The 16,928-nt window shown below is 45.4% G+C and overlaps 1 protein-coding gene across 1 annotated transcript; it reads left to right on the top strand.

The window, feature by feature from the left end:
* The first annotated feature begins 24 nt into the window (after positions 1-24).
* tmprss13a (transmembrane serine protease 13a) lies at positions 25-16,251 on the top strand. The gene is made up of 13 exons (XM_064301817.1): positions 25-222; positions 4,766-4,928; positions 5,495-5,605; positions 5,970-6,176; positions 6,700-6,826; positions 7,298-7,393; positions 7,617-7,660; positions 8,974-9,136; positions 10,522-10,700; positions 10,863-10,961; positions 11,357-11,499; positions 12,911-13,066; positions 15,146-16,251. Exons 1-13 carry the CDS (start codon positions 205-207, stop codon positions 15,164-15,166), a joined length of 1,527 nt encoding a protein of 508 aa, XP_064157887.1. The 5' UTR covers positions 25-204; the 3' UTR covers positions 15,167-16,251.
* The last annotated feature ends 677 nt before the right edge of the window (positions 16,252-16,928 follow it).

A 16,928-nucleotide genomic window follows, 5' to 3' on the forward strand; every position in this document is an offset into this window, starting at 1 on the left:
AGAACCTGAGAAAAAGGGGAGGATGTGGTAACGCCCACCTGTGTGAGGCACGGAGGTCACTTACAGACGGAGCGAATGAAAGCTGGCCAGGAAGTTTTCACGAAGAAGCGTCAGCATGCTGTGATTGCTCCCTAGGGGACCGAAGTGCGTTCAAACTTACCTCAGCACTCGCCAGCTCACCTTCTCCCCAGTCCCTTCATCCCGATGGATCAACATGATGCGGTAGGTACTGCTCCCTCTTCTTGATTGACTTAATGCCTCTTGGGCCAGGTAGCATAACAAACTGGTACCTCTCAAGTACCCTGAAACAATGGGGTGGATCTTGGCACTTTATGAAATGTTTCGGTCTCCGAACTTACAATGAACTTGTTGTCCTGGTGCTGGCTGAACCGAGGATGTTTTCTTCTTGTGCTGTGGTGTGTCTGCGTGTGTGAATGTGTGCACGCGCTTATGTTGTGAGTGTATGTGATTTAATTTCATGTTCGCATATATCAGTTGATGGGGGAAAAACACTATAATAGCAGTTGACAGAACAGTTTGACCAGATCAATGGGCGATCACCAGGCTCACGTATATGATTGTATCCTATTTAGACCACTTTGTTATGCGTCCTGCTCAGTCTCACAGTGAAACATTTAAACTGTGGATTGTGTTGATTTGTTTTATTGGACTGCATTGATGGTCCAGATTTAAAGTTGGAAAACTTTTGCTAAAAGTAGGTCTCCAAGGCCTCGGTGGACGTCGTTCCCTTTATATTTGATGCTATCATAAGCGTTTTCCCATGGCGCCTAGTCCTTTTGACCTAAATATTGTGAAAGGCTTGAATATGGAGAAGCTGAAGACCAGCCCTGTAATGGAGATAGTCTTCCTATGTTGGGCCAGTTTTTTTTTTTTTTTAACAAAAGGAAATATAACGTTCAATGTATTTTTCCCTCAGTTTTTTTCCCCTGATGTTGAATCATTTTAAATGTATGGATATTGTAGGTCCGTTAGACCTGTGAAAAGATACATCTGTGTTTAATTTTATATTTCAAAACAGGTGTGAGCTTATAGCCTTTTGTTAATTTTTGAAACATGAGAAGCCAGCTATAGAAAGAAATCTTATGAAACAGCTTTAAAAAAAAATGTTTTAAGCATAATGCTTTGTGAGTTTATTATTATTATTATTATTATTATTTTGTTGTTGTTTTATTACTGTCATTATTGTTATTATATTTGGGTTTATTTATTTATTTTTAATTAATCTGAGATTGTTGCACCACAGGCTTACTTGTGCTGATAGCCTGCTCAGAATCAGGGCTGCTTTTGGGTTTTTGGTCAGTTTCTCTGTGAGTGATTGTGAGTTACTTCCTGGAAACAAACATCTGAAAGACTTCAGGAATCTGCCAGGGAATTTAAAACTTTAAATAGCATATGGGGAGGAGGGTTTTGTCCAAGACAGGCTTGTAACTCAATGACAGGTTTGGTTTGGGGTATTCTAGGTACTGAACAGGTTTTGCACTGCAGTATTTGTCTTTGTTCCATGTGAATTCACCCAGGATAGGCCAAACCTGTCTGAACCAGTTAAAACTCCTTGTTTGGGAGGCGAGGGAGGGAGGTGGTCACAATGAAAAGAAAAAAAAAAACTTACATTAAATGAGCGCTACAGCTTGGCTCAGGCTCAGTTCTGTCCCCTGCTCTTCACAAGCACCTTTCATCAGCCAAGTGTTACCAGGAGACCTCAGGGGTGAAGAACAATTGGCTTTGTCTCACTGGGGAGGGGTGGGTGGGCTTCAGCTGACCTTGGTTCCTCGAGTTACCGCTACATTAGTTCCTCAACAATCCACCCCCCCCCCCTTTCCCCCCATCCAATCCCACCCCACCCTGGGCTATGATATTAGTTCAGTGAGAGTTGCACCTCTCCCCTGATTGGTGCTAGCTGTCCTGTAGTGTAATATGCTGCATGTCTTGTTGTGTGGTCAGCTGTCTTGGCCATTGTTTTATGCTTTTGGCTTATTGAGCCACACATTGAGCCTCACTTAAGCTCACTGGCTAGCAGGTGAGGGCTCTGCCGCACTTCATCGCCTGTTTGTTCATTTGATCTTTTAAACATACACAGCCGAGATAACGGGTGCGTCCATCAAACAATTATCAAGAATAACACAATGAAGTGTTAAACATATTGTCATTGTGATCCTCTTACTGACAAGACAGTGTGGCAGGCTCAGCGTAGAGTGGAAAGATTGTGTCAGGCATGAACTAATATACAATTTTTAAAATACAGGTGTTAGTGGCATAACCGCAATGTGACAACATGGAAAAATTGGAACTTCCAAAATGGGGGAAAGATGGGATTTTCAAGAAATCTACATTGAAATGGAAATCCACAGTAAAATAAAAACATATGGGTACTGTGTTAGGATTGGAGCAGCGATGGGGGAATTGTGACATCACATCAGACAAACCTCCCTCTTTGTCCTCTCAAACGAGTTGGACTGCATTTGTGCTCTCCTGTATGAGGGTATCTGCTGTTCAGAAATAGCTGCCGAATCATATGCCAAACTGACCTGTGGGATGGAATTCTTGTTTTATTTTTAAAAAAGAGACCTCGAACAGCAGTCAAAAAACTGGCTTGCCTAAATGAGTGGCTACGATAGATGGTTTTAGGGAATGGAAGCCACGATTGGCCTGTCTTCTTTTTTCCTTTTTTTCCCTCTGGAGTAAAGCATAGTGATGCGAGGGATGCCAACAGGCTTCTATCAGCCAGGATGGTTCCATATCTCTGACTAAAACTGTTTTTCTCTGTATGGGACCCTCTTTTTCTTGTATTATTAATGACTGCCCAAATCTGGGTGGCTATTATTGTCCCTGACAAATTCAATTAAATGCCATCAACAGTATCCTCCTTCCTGGCTCCCACCCATCTCATGTTGTGGCCTCTCTCTCTCTCTGTCTTTATATGCATTGTTTCCCATATTCGGGCTAGGGTAGAGGACACTGGCAGCCATTCTGTGGCCCACAATGGGAGGGTTAAACTCGGTGGGACGCCTTTCGTTTATGAAACACCTGCCGCCCCCCCTGGTCTATAGGTTACCTGTGATCCACCTGAGCAGGTGTAATAGAATCATAAATAAGCAGTTGGAGAAGGTGGATGCCCACTTCGGATGCTGTGTGTGAAAACGGTGTAGATTTTTCATCAGTGGGGCAGGCCTACCTTTGTGAACAGGCTGCATTGTGTTGGTATACAGGGAAACGGATTAAAAAAAAAAACTTTTACAGTGTCAAGCTCTCACTGAGTAAGAATGAGGAAGCACGTTTTAATAAACAGTGCATCCCTCTCCTCATCTTGTAAACACTCCATGGGTGAAAGTAAATGGAAGTATGTTTATACATATCCAGTATGTGTAGCCATCTGTGCACTTTGGTTGGCACCCTATTTACCCGAACTCCGAGCCCGACCGGTCCTGATTTGTTTCTGGAAAAATATAGTATCTTTTTCGCGGTCGTTATTAATATTGGGGGTGGGGCGATTAGAGACCGTCAGCAGTCTGGTTTTTACCGAATGGCACACCACTGCAGTTAACCAACCAGGCAGGCAGGTGAAGCGCCAAATCCCCTCTCCTGTGCTCTTGTCGACACTCCAAACCGTGTAGGAACCCCCCCCCCCCCAAAGGAAAATACCTAATCGGAGCAGCTCCAATGACGACCCAGCCGGGACAATGGGTTTGCAGCAGGTTGTATAATTCAAGGAGTGGCTCCACCGGAGGACTGTTGACTTTTTGGGTCATGGTCACGGGAAGCCTGTTTGTCCAGTAGCCCGTTGGCGGAAGCCCTGGAAGACTGTAATGGAGCTCGCCGGGTGAAACCTAAAACAAAGGCTACGCCAAAAGGGGAACTTGGCGCTCTCGGTTTTTTTTTTGTTGCCGTGTTTTGTCCTTCCTGTTTGAGCGTTTCGACCGTGGACAGAGATTGTTAATTAACGATTGATTAAGATTGTCAAGGCTTCATAGATTGATCATTACAATTTTTCAAATGTCTCTTTGAGCCTGGGAAGGTGACTCATGGTTTGGAGAACGTGATGAGAAAATGAAGACTCTGAAGCCCGAAGACTGGCTGGGCCCCTCACGGTTCAGTTGATAGAGCTCCAGGCGTTTCTATCAATGTCAAAGCCAGAGATGAAAGTAAAGCTGAATGTGATTAATCAATCTCCTTTCATTAGGTAGCCTACAGTACCTTTCATAACTGGATTACCAGGGATCGCTTTTCAAAACTCAACGCCAGAAGTGTTCTTGATTCATTGAATAGCCTCACTTGTAAATTAAGTTACTGATATTAACTTACAGCCACTGGCTCTGCCATGTAGGTTCAAAGAGCCAAATGACAAAAGGATAAAGAATAGCTAAGGATCCAAGAAAGAAACACCCTGAATTGAGAAAATAAAATAGGATGAAATATATGGATAAAACTATATACATGACACAAATGTTCCATTATTGCAATATTAAACTGTAATTTCTCAAAAGGCAATTTCTCTTCTTGGTTTACAGTAAACAGCACAGGTAAGATGTTATCCCTCAGCCAGTCACATGACCAGTCACCTGAGTTTTTTTCTGGTGCGCCCTCACCTGCATTCCTTAGGCCTGGTTTCGATTCTCCAGGTCATGTGACTCGTCCTTGATCTCAATCTGTGGGGACTGTAGTTCTTGCGGACTGTGATGAAGGGCGTGATTTTAATGAGTGTCTTCAGCATGTTAATGAAAAAACATTTCTTTCCCCCCCCCCGCAGAATGACCCCCCTCCTCCGTACTCGGTGGCCGTGCAGCTCCAGCCCCCCCTCAAGTCGTATGAAGAGGTAGTTTATGGGACGGGGGGAGGGCTGTACCCCCCCAGCCAGCCCCACTATGTCCCTCAACCTCTCCCACCTGTGGTCCTACCCCATGTCGCCCAGCGTAAGCTCTCTCTTCTTCTCTGGTTAGGCTATACTCACGAAGTTCACATTTTCTGTTTTTCTCTCTCAATCTCTGTCTGTCTCTGTCTCTTTCTATCTATATCTCTTTTTCTTTCTCTTTCTCTCTCTCTTCCTCTCTGCCTCTCAGAGAGGGTGGCAGCATAGTGTAATGGTTAGGGATGTGATAGGCCTAACCTGAATTGCCTCAGTAAATATCCAGTTGTGTGCACTGATTGTATGTAATGAATATAAGAATCTTATTTCTGGAGATACGGATTGTATGTAATGAATATAACAATCTTATTTCTGGAGATAAGAGTGTCTACTACAGTATATGCCATTAATGTAAATAGTGATTTGTGACAATGCACAAGATGGGCCTTTGAGGTAGAGACCGCAGGGCTTTTATTTAAACCGGCCATCTTCTGCTGTTATTTCATCTCTGTGTCACAGTGCTTCCCTCATAATCCAGTGTGCAGGAAAGGCTCTCTCACCACTGCCACGACATCCTAGAAGGGTTGTTTGACCCTGTGCCCTGTTTGACCCTGTACCCTCTGTGTCTCCCAGCTCTTCCTCAGAGGAAGAAGAAGATGTCCTGCGGTGGTGCCCGCTGCTACGGGGGCTCGGGAGTGACTACAATTCTGCTCCTGCTGCTCGCTGTTGCCATCTGGCTGGGAGGTGAGGCACTACAACGTGAATGACCTTGGCCATTAATTAATTTTTATAATTTTTTTTTTGCTTGCTATTTTTTGTCCTGACGGTCAGAACACTAGAAAGGTAGAACTGAGCATACTTAAAACTCACTGTCTCTATTTAACTCAATGTTTCAGTAAAAAAAATAAATAAAATAAACTAAAAAAAAAAAAGAAGCCATTCATTATGCCTATCTCTGGCTCTCATGGTGTTTACTCACCATGCATAATGTACTTTTGTAAATTGCTTTGGCTAACGGCATTAATTACTGACATGTAAACATTGTCTCTGTCCTCCCCTGTATCCCTCTTTCTCCCTCTCTCTCCACTCCTCCTGTCTGCCCACACAGTGCATTTCAGCTCCAGGCAGTGGACAGCTGTTGGCGGCGGCAACAACGACAACGACAACGACGATGATGGCGGCAGCGATGACGATGATGGCGGTGGGAATAAGGGGACGCGGCCCAGCTTGGCTATGCGGGACACCTGCCCCAACGACACGGTGCTGTGTGACATGAGGCTCGACTGTGAGATGGGCAGCGACGAAACCGTCTGTGGTGAGCTCACCTTCGAGCAGACAGACAGACAGACAGACAGGCATACTGAAAATCAGACAGATGGACAGACGTAGACAAGCACACTAAAAATCTGATCGAAACCCGGAAGCGTGGATATGCGAAACAGACAGACAAACGGACAGTAAAACAGATTGCGTACGTACGGCATATACAAATAATACGATGGCCACCATAAGATACATATGCAGATAAATCCATACAGCACAAAGAGAGAGACAAGGATAAGGACAGAATCACATAATCATATTTAAAAAATGCAATCACAAAAATATGAAATGAAATATACAAACCAGCACATTGTTGAGACAGACAATCAGAACAGATATGATAATACTGCCTCAATAATACTGTCCCATCCCAAACGGCCTTCCCCTAATCCCTCTCTCTCTTTCTGTTTCTCTCTGCTTCCACCTCTTCTGTGCTTCCTCCATCCATCTCTTCCCCTTCTTTCTAAACCCCCACCCCCTCCCCTCCCCGCCCCTCCGCCCCCCTCTCTCTGCAGTGAGATTTGGGCAGAACGCTCTTTTGTTGGTCCGGACCGCTCAGGATGAGCGTTTCTTGCCGGTGTGCTCGCAGGGCTGGGGCCAGAATAATGCCGACCAGACCTGTGACCAGATGGGCTTCCGAAAGTATGACCCCCTCCATTCTGCCCCCCCCCCCCACCCACTTCATTACACAGAGATTCTCCGTGCCATTGTTCTCACTTGCTTGTCACAGTCACCCACAGGATGGAATGCTGTTTGTTAATGTATCTATGCAGTTGCTGTAGTTACTCACAACTCACAAGTACTGTATGATAGCAGCTGGGATGGATAAAGTTGCTCAAATCAAATGTGCATGCCCTGCCCCCTACTGGTGAAGACTAGCAAGTGCACCTTTGCTCCAGTTCACAGGGAATTGGCACGTGTATACAGTATTATTTAATATTTATATCACATTTTCGACTTACAAACTTACTATGTGTGTCTGTGTGTGAATGTGCATTTGCGTATTTGCATGCGTGCACTTGTGTGTATGTGTGTGTGTGTGTGTGTACATATGTGTATGTTTGCTTGTTTGTGTGTGCTTGCGTGCACATGTGTGTTAATTCTCCCCCACAGGAGCTATAAGACAGGAAGTATAGAGGCTCAGCCCTCCACTGGACTCACAGTCATCAGCAGCGGGCCTGAGCTGATCCATGGAAAGGTCAACGTCAGGTAGGGCCACAGCATGCCTGCCTCCGCACAGATATATTACAGCACATCACTGTTATCCTAAGATTCAAGTATAATGGCTGTCTTCCGCCTTCGGTTGTCCTATTGCCCCTGCCTCTTGCCCTAGACCAATCGGTACCACAGAGTGGGGGAAGCTGACTGTGTAATCTTTGCTCTGGTGTTGCTGCTTGCTCTTACATTGCATTGTATTCCTTGTGTCACACAGCACTTCCTGTCCTGGACACCAGACTGTCTCTCTGGAGTGTGTAGGTATGAGCTTTTCTAACAGAAATGTTTGACCATTAAACCAGGGTGGAACAATTTGTTGGCCAGGAAACTGCAGAATCTGGAGACTTTTGTCTACTGACAGCTAATAGGAGATCTGCTTTGTCAGAGTGCATTTCCAGAAATTTCCCAGTTTCATGTATTCTGAATGCTTTGATTTCATGGGGAAGGCTCATCCTGAATTCAACTTTAAATGTGATAATGTGTAATTGTTGACTAGAACTAGATTTTTAATTTAAAAAATCTCCAGGTTCTGAATCCAGATACTAACCTGATTATGCAGGATGACAGAACAGAACTACAGTGTATTCAGTCCAGTGAATGTGCTGTAGTTGGTGATGTGTGGTGAATGTGCTGTAGTTGGTCGGTGGTGAATGTGCTGTAGTTGGTCGGTTTACGGTGCCGTCATTGGCTGGCAGGTCAATATGGCGGTGCATAATTGGCCTCAGCTCCTCCCCCCACACATGTTGTGTGATTCACTCTCTGGCTGATGCATGGGATGCGCCTGCTTCAGATAAGTACATATAGTCCTCCAACGCGGCATCTGCGCAGCTGACCTTTGTGGACTGCAGAGGGCGCTACTGCGCACGCGATTCAGAGGATGCGTGCGCTAGTCTCCCACGGATTACCCCCGGCAGCTGCTGGAGTTTGCGAGATTCAGGGGGATTGTCAATCTCTGGTCCCCTGGCTAGCCTGCATTCTCTAGAACTGATGGAAGATGTTGCAGTGAAATGGGACTTGTATGATTGGTCATTCAAAAAAAAATTATATATATATATATATATATATATATATATATATATATATATATATATATAATATAAGAAAAAATGTTTTTGAATGTCTGGTTTCTCTGTTTACTGAGCAAATTTTGATAATGTGAAGTGTTGATTTAAAATTCAGTTTTCACAGTAAAAAAACTAAATATCAAAAATGAAAAATAAATGAATTGTATTTTGAACATGTGACTAGTGATCGATCCATATTCTGATGGAAACTTGTTGTGAACTGGAAAAAAAGATATGCTAATCTTATTTGTATGACAGTAGGTCTAACAAGTGTCTTTAGAAGGGAGCAGTCTGCTTGCTTTGTTTTTTTTCTCCAAACCAAAGCGTATAGGTCACATACCGTTAAAATTTCACATGCAGATTTAGAAAGAACTGTGCTTTTTGTTATCGTTCATGCAATAATTCTTGAAGTTGTGATGTGATATAAGCTTAAAATCTATTCGCCCATTTTTCCGTCTGTTTGTTCCCACCCTCGTTCCTGTCGCTACCCCCCCCCTGCCGTTGCCCCAGATTGTGGGAGGCCGCAGTCAACCTCCCGGATTATAGGGGGCGATGTGGCGCAGGCGGGTGAGTGGCCTTGGCAGGTCTCGCTGCACTATCTCGGCGCCCATGTCTGCGGAGGCTCCTTGGTGGCTCCGGACTTCGTGGTGACCGCTGCTCACTGCTTCCCAAGGTCAGTGCTGAAACGCGCTGGCACGTAGGCCACGAGCAAGCAACTGCAAATTTATTTGTACGAGTAAAATAGCTTAATAGAAATAATGACAGCTGGGTTGAGAATGATGCAAACATAATGAGAAAATAACTAGCGTACGTGTGGAATTATACACACTGTATTAACAGACATATTTATGATGCATATTTTCTCTCGGTATTTTCATTAGTATACTGTTGAGGTCCATTGCCTGCCTTGTTAACAGTTAGTGGAAGCTGATTTCTAGATGAAGGCTATGAACTGAATAACCTTGTATAGTTGAACATGTATGCAGGATGGACCTCAACATCGCTGGAGTAATACCTGGAGAAAGGTCTGTGATGTAGACATAATAAAAGCAAGGATATTTAAAAATGTGTGCAGGCATATGGTGTTTAATAACTGGCTAAGGCCAAAGGTCTGCCACTCATGGTCTTATAAACTGGGAAATGTGTAAGTAGCCTCTACACGTTCAACAGATGTCTAGTGACGTCGTCAGTGAGAAATCCCCCTCTCCGGGCAAGGCTCGCTCTCTCTCCTGGTGGTATCTCTCCTGTAGCATGGTGCTAGCTCTCCTGTAGCATGGTGGCAGCCTGGGCTGTTGTCAGGGGGGGACGCTGGAGGAGGGGAGACCCCAGTGGTCTGTGGTCTTGTGGTAAATATTATTGTCCCTGGCCCGAGAATAATATAATTCTGTCCCTGGGAATTCACTCGGCCCTGGTGCTAGCTCTCCTGTCACATGACGCTAGCTTTCCTGTAACATAGCACAAGCTCTCCTGTAGCATATCGCTAGCTAGCACTCCTGTAGTATGGTGCTAGCTCTGCTGTGGCAAGGGCGCTAGGTCTCCTGTAGCATGGCGCTAGCTCTCCTGTAGCATATCGCTAGCTAGCACTCCTCTAGTATGGTGCTAGCTCTGCTGTAGTAAGGGTGCTAGGTCTCCTGTAGCATGGCGCTAGTTCTCCTGTAGCATAACGCTAGGTACCTGTCCTGTAATATGGTGCTAGTTCTGCTATAGCAAGGGCACTAGGTCTCCTGTAGCATGGTGCTGACTCTCCTGTAGCATGGCGGTAGTTCTCCTGTAGCATGTCCCTCGCTTGTGGGCTAGTGCTTTAGAGGAGATTTAGACTGCCTGCACATACACAGAGGACACAATTGACAATCTAGTACTGATGAGTAAGAATAACACATTTGGTGATCCCAAATAATGGCCAAAATGGGACAGAACCTGGCATCCCCCAAAATTATTTTCTCAATCCGAGTGCAAATGGTATAGACTGCTTGGTGTGGCTAAATAAAATACATCAGCTGACACCCGTGTAGTCTTTGGTGTGCTCATTTCATCATTGGCTCTCCCTGCTGGCTGTAGGTCCACCCCCTCTGGATCGGCCGCCGCCAACTGGAAGGTGTACGTGGGGAACTTCAGCCAGGACGACCTGCCCGACCCGTACTATGTGGAGACCGTCATCCTGAATGAGAACTATAACAGCAAGACAAATGACCAGGATATCGCCCTGCTGAAGCTCACACGGCCTGTGGCTTTTTCCTGTGAGTCTGGCTGTAACTGCAAACAGACAGTGCGCCGCTAACACTACCCTGCGCTATGGATCAGTCTTGAGGGGTTGCTCTGTATATTGGTAGAGCGTCTAATGTGTGTGTTGTGTGTGTGGTGTGTGTGGGGTGTGTGTGTGTTTGGTGTGTGTGTTTCAGCCACCATCCAGCCAGTCTGCCTGCCTGCCTTCAACCAGAAATTCAGCAGCAGGGCACTGTGCTGGACCACCGGCTATGGGACGACTGAGGAGAGAGCTGGTGAGATTGGAGAGAGGGAGGGAGGGAGGGAAAGGCAGGAAAGAGTGAGAAGAACTGAACAACAGAGGCTGAGTGTAAAAAGATGGGTGGTAAACAGCAGGGGACTCTTTCAGAGAACCAGTGGGAACCATGTGATCTGACTAGAGAGGGGGGGCGGAGCCTGTACCGCAGAACCACGGTCAGGGTGGACCTTGAGTGGCAGCGTATCGTCCTGCTTACACAAATGCGAGAAATTTATTAGAGTGACCGTTCGGAGAATACTGTTTGGGGCATTTGGCTGGGTAGAGGCTGCAACATGTCTGATGGAGAGACACGGTGCCAATGTGCGCGATTGTGTGTGTGTGTCTGTGTGTGTGTGTGTGCATGTGCTTGGCCGCACGCACTTTGTTTTACAGACCGAGGATCCTGGAGGCTGATGAAGGTGCGGGTGGACCTCATCGACACGAGCGTTTGCAACAGCAGCAGGGTCTACGGCGGCAACCTGTCCAACAACATGCTGTGCGCCGGAGACCTGGATGGGGGCAGGGACTCCTGTCAGGTGTGTTGTTTAGCCCCGCCCCCGGCTGACGTCCACGTGGGCAGAAAGCGGCCACCTGGAGACGTCACCCACAGCAGCAGCATCTGCAAGACTGTGAATGAGGCTGGATTTTTAGCCGCCACATATTTGTAAATTTTGCGTACTGCAGACACGTCTGACGTGTCTGACATTTGAACACAATCCATCTACTAGATTTTTTTTTTTTTCTTCTGCCGTACACGCCAGGGTTGGGTTTGGTTCCATCTCTGTTCAGCCAACTCAGGAATTCATTGAAATTCAATTCACGAATTGAATAAATGCCCATACTGCTCAATGAGAATTTTCCATTTTACTATTCACGAACTGAATTTCAATCTATTTCCTGAGAGGACTGAATTAAAGTGGAACTCGACTCGGAACAGCTCTGGCGTGCGCTAAGAAAAAGAGTTTATTGTGCATTGCTTGGTTTTGCCTCCTTATGCTTTGTGTGTTTACGTTTTCTGTCAGAATTCAAGGCCGTGCAGGCACTGCTAAATATAAACTCTGAGATAATGATGTGAAGTTTGACAGTCACACTGGCTTGGGATCAGATTCCCGCAGCTGATTCCTGCAGCCCTCCACATACATTCAGCCATCACACATCCACACACAGACACGCACGCACATGCACACACGGCCTGCACAGGCACAGCCCATACACACACACATACAGACACACGCAGCTCACACACACATACCCCACACACAAGCAAACACACACACACACACACACACACACACACAGCACTCTCTGCCCTACTTTCTGTGTTTTCCCTCTCCTTCCCTCTCCTCCCTGCTCTGCTGTATCTTTGTCTGCTCCAGTTACTCTCTGCCTGTCTCACTTCTTTTCATCATACTGTAGTATTCTCTCTCTCTCTCTCCCTCTCTTTCTCTCTCTCCCTCTCTCTCTGTGAGATCTGTGACAGACTTTGAGAGAGACTGATATCCAAAATATTTTTACGATGACACTGTTATTACTATAGGTGCTATACCATGTGCAAAATAATGTGTCCATTATGTTAAAGTAACATAAAAGCAGTTTGACCTATGGTCCTAAGCATTTCAAAACCTTCAATGAGGGGGCAAGCATACTTCCTGTCATTCTTGTGAACACAAATAGTCTCAAATGTATTTTGAGAAATGATTCTGTATTCAGCTAAGGGAAAAATAACACTTTTATGAGTTATGCAGAAAATATTCGTAAATTATTTTTCATCATGCATAAGACATACATAAGAACCTTTATAAAATAATGTACTAATGTACCATCCTGTTGGAATGCTTTATAGAAAGTAGTGAAACTGTGTATTACACGTGCTTTATGAAGAAGGCGGTATGAAGCTCTGCTCTTCCTCGCGAGCTGTGTCTCTGAGCGGTGTCTCTCCGGGTGCAGGGGGACAGTGGCGGGCCGCTGGTCTGCGAGGGCGATGACAGGCGCTGGTATCTCGTGGGCGTGACCAGCTGGGGCTCAGGCTGCGGGCAGAGGATGAGGCCGGGGGTTTACAGCAACGTGCGGAGCCTGCTGCCCTGGGTGTACAGCAGGATGCAGGTGAGAGGCCCCTCCCCCTGCCCCGTCGGCATGGAAACATGCCCCGCACACACACACGTGCACACGCATGGAAACATACCCACACACACACACGCGCATATATGGAAACATACCCCACACATGTGCGTACATGCATGCATGCACAGACATACACACACACACACACACGCATGGAAACATGCGCCACACATGTATGCACGCACACACACACACACATGCACACACAGACTTATATACACACACACATGGAAACATGCGCCACACATACACGCACACGCATGCACGCACACACACACACACACACACACACGCACGCATGCACAGACTTACACACACACGCACGTATGAAAACATGACCCACACACATACCTGCACACACATTCATGCACACTCATATACACACACACACACATATTTGAGTGTGTCCAGGTCCCTTGTATAGGGGCGACATAGCTCAGGAGGTAAGACCGATTGTCTGGCAGTCGTTCAAACCCCACCCTGGGTATGTCGAAGTGTCCTTGAGCAAGACACCTAACCCCTAACCCCTAACTGCTCTGGCGAATGAGAGGCATCAATTGTAAAGCGCTTTGGATAAAAGCGCTATATAAATGCAGTCCATTTACCATTTACCATTACCATTTACCTTGTGTCATCTTCATTGCACAGATCTAAGAATTCTCTCACAGTCTACTCTATCACATATGTGTGAAGTAAGGTGTGAAAATGTGTTTTGGTTTCACATTGGATAAATGCTAAACATTTGCTGCTGCTCAGACATGTGACCTGTGACATATATTTCTGTATTCAACTGCAATTCACAACATGCAAATAAACCACTGAAGCTTGGTACGATGAAACCAGGGTCAGGAAAAATCCTGGTGTCATGCTACCTGGTTAATGTTTTCTGAAAATGTACTATATTTGCATCTTAACTGTATTACAAAGGTGTTGATCAAATAGGAATGTGGTCTGCATCTGCTTTTATTTAGATTTTTGGAGAAACGTGAATTACAGCGATTCCTGCTCAGAGTTTATTTTGCTTCAGAATTAGTTTGCAAATCAGCCTCACCGAGAGAGGGCTAGAATTTGAATCTGCAACCTGCTTTCACTTTGGACTTCATGGAATTCTGAGAGCAGACTAATACCCATTAGGGTGTCGACAGTTTATGTGAAAGTTCTCTTAATTATTTATGAGAGATAAGAACTAAGGCCACACCTTGGTGTTTATCTCAGCAGGCTAATTGTATCTGTTGTTGTCCAGAGTGGCCTGTGATGGCTGTGGTAGGAAATCACAGTAGACCCACTCGCTAAAACTTCAATTATGTGAATAATGTATGCACACCGACTCCAAACATCTGTATCCCTCGAAGACAATGGGGAATGAGCTCTTTGTACGGTGTGTCTTAGTTCCTGTGTCTGTCGCGATCGTACTGATTCGCATGAGCTTGTTGTCATGGCAATGCGCAGAGCTTGTTTGTTGCAGTGAGCGCGTGAAATGTGGGAACCACATGCTACAGCTATGCTGCCAAACACGTCTCATCTCCTAGCAGGACCTTGTGTTTCTCAGCCAAGAGATTGGTGTGTGTGTTTGAGAGAGCTGGAGGAGATCTTTATAGTACATGAGACTGCTATGCTGCCTCTGTGACCTCGTTTCTGCTTTCTGTGTTCAGTGTTTTTATGTAAGCAGGCAACCTATTTGGTCTCCATCTCTCTCTCTCTATCCCCCCCTCCCCTCTTATCCCCACCCCAGTGCTTCTGCCTCCTACTTCTTCCCGCTGTGTTTTAATCCTCCTCTATTCTGTCATGCTTTCTTGTGTGATCTACTTCCTCCTTAATGCTGCCCTTCTTCCTTCCTTTCCACCAGTTCCCAAGTGCTTCCCCCTCTTTTTGTCCCATCAGTCCTTTTCTCCACGTTCTCCCCATGTCCTTTCTCCTCTCTCTCTGTCCTCACTAGCAGCTTTCCATCCTTCTGTTCTGCTGCTTCTCCTTTCTTCCCTCTAGTTTTCTGCGCATCTGTCTCCCATCCCTCTTTTCTCTCTTCTAATGGTCCTCTTTCGTTTTTATTTGTTGCCTCCACAGCAACATAGACCAGGACGTTGACATCACCCCATTATTCCGTACCAACTCCGAACCCCACATTCCCAAAGACTCTCCCACCCCCACACTATCAAGCCTCAAACACCCCCATCCGATTGCAGTCCAAGAGGTCATCCTCTTCATCAGCACAAGCGGACGGAGGGACGTCCGCTGGCAAGAGAAGAGGATTTGGAGAGCGGGGCACATCACCGTGGCACCGTGGCAACAGCCGGCCAGCCCATCCCCCCTCCAGAGCCAGCGGTTGTCACATGCTTTTTACACCTTACTGTTTACACCTCTCAGTGACCAGCGCAACTTCCAAAAGGCCGAACCTCACCTCACAAAGCTTTAATTACTCGCTGGTGTCCAGAGGTGAAACAAGAATGAATGTTCTGCTCTACAACATTGCAACCTCCCACCCTGCTGTGGCTGTGTGTGAGCAGGCTTTTATGTTAACTGATACCTTCCCACACCTTCACTTTGCTTTACATCCAATGGTACACATTCCCGCTAATTAAGTAAATGATCGGTTAATTCATGCTTTCGTAGATGCCATCCTGAGTGTCTGTGCACTGACTTCCTGCTCATGTTGTGTGTAAAGATGCGTTTTGAGACCTGTGAATGTCTCTTGTAAATCATGTGTATTTCAGACCGTCTGGGTAGTGGGAGTGGGGCGTGCTTTTTATCAGGGGGAAATCACCCCCTCTGTACACATCGACGACCAAAACTTTTTGAAGATTTTCAGAGTTTTATTTCTCTCTGTCTCTCTCCGACCAGTGACACATCCATCCTCTCTCCATATGCATTACAGCTTTTAGAGTATTCAATTTTTAATGGACCGAAACCTATTCCTCTCTCCCTCTACCCATACCCCAGACTAGCATCTGTCTTCCTTAAGCAGCAACAAACAATCTCAACATCCTTGTGATGTGGTGACTAGATATTGGTCTTGTCGCACTTTAAATGGCTAGACGGGTGTGCTGTTGGCAGTAGCACTTTCTCTGTGGAATACTGTGAAATATTCTTTGTGATTAAACTTATTTTTAATAATCCCAAATGTTGCAACTGAAGAAATTATAAATGAAATAAATTTATCACTGAATTCAAAAGGACCCCCCTCCCCTTTCTCTCTCTCATACAAAGTTTTTGGCATGGACTCAAAAATTGACGGTTATGGGAGGTTGTAAATAAAATTCAGAAATTACCAATGCATCGCAAAAGCTATATATCTACTTCCATCTCTCATATAAACAAAAAACCTGCATTTGATTAACATTCATTTGTGCCAACACGCACAAACGCAACACCATACCCTAATTCAAGAAGCCTCAACCAACAATAATTTGGTGATGTCCATACCCGTACAATGGCCTACATATTCGTCCTCGCGTTCAGAACCGCAAGAAAGATGAGGAACCGGTGGACAGTGACGGTAATGTTCGTGCTGTGGATTTAATTGTCAGTAAGGACAGTCTTGCAAAACGGCAGTTGAAGGTTTCCCAGCAACGTTTTAATAAAAAGAGTTGATTATGATCTTAATAACACCACAACACCCGCTCGATTATTCTAGTGTTTACTTTAAGAAATGGTTCCGTCTGAGTACCTCTGGTGAACTACTTCGTCAACAACAAAATAAACGTCATTAATACTAAAGCATATAAATTTCCACTATCATGACAACGGACATACTAAGAATAGTCAATAACAGAATAGCAGTAACCGCATTAATACAAATGTACTGTTTAAACTGACCGGTCTTCACAGCCCTGAAGTCAAGGATTTTATG

Source organism: Anguilla rostrata, chromosome 12 (genome assembly GCF_018555375.3).
Source record: "Anguilla rostrata isolate EN2019 chromosome 12, ASM1855537v3, whole genome shotgun sequence".
Taxonomy (NCBI): domain Eukaryota; kingdom Metazoa; phylum Chordata; class Actinopteri; order Anguilliformes; family Anguillidae; genus Anguilla; species Anguilla rostrata.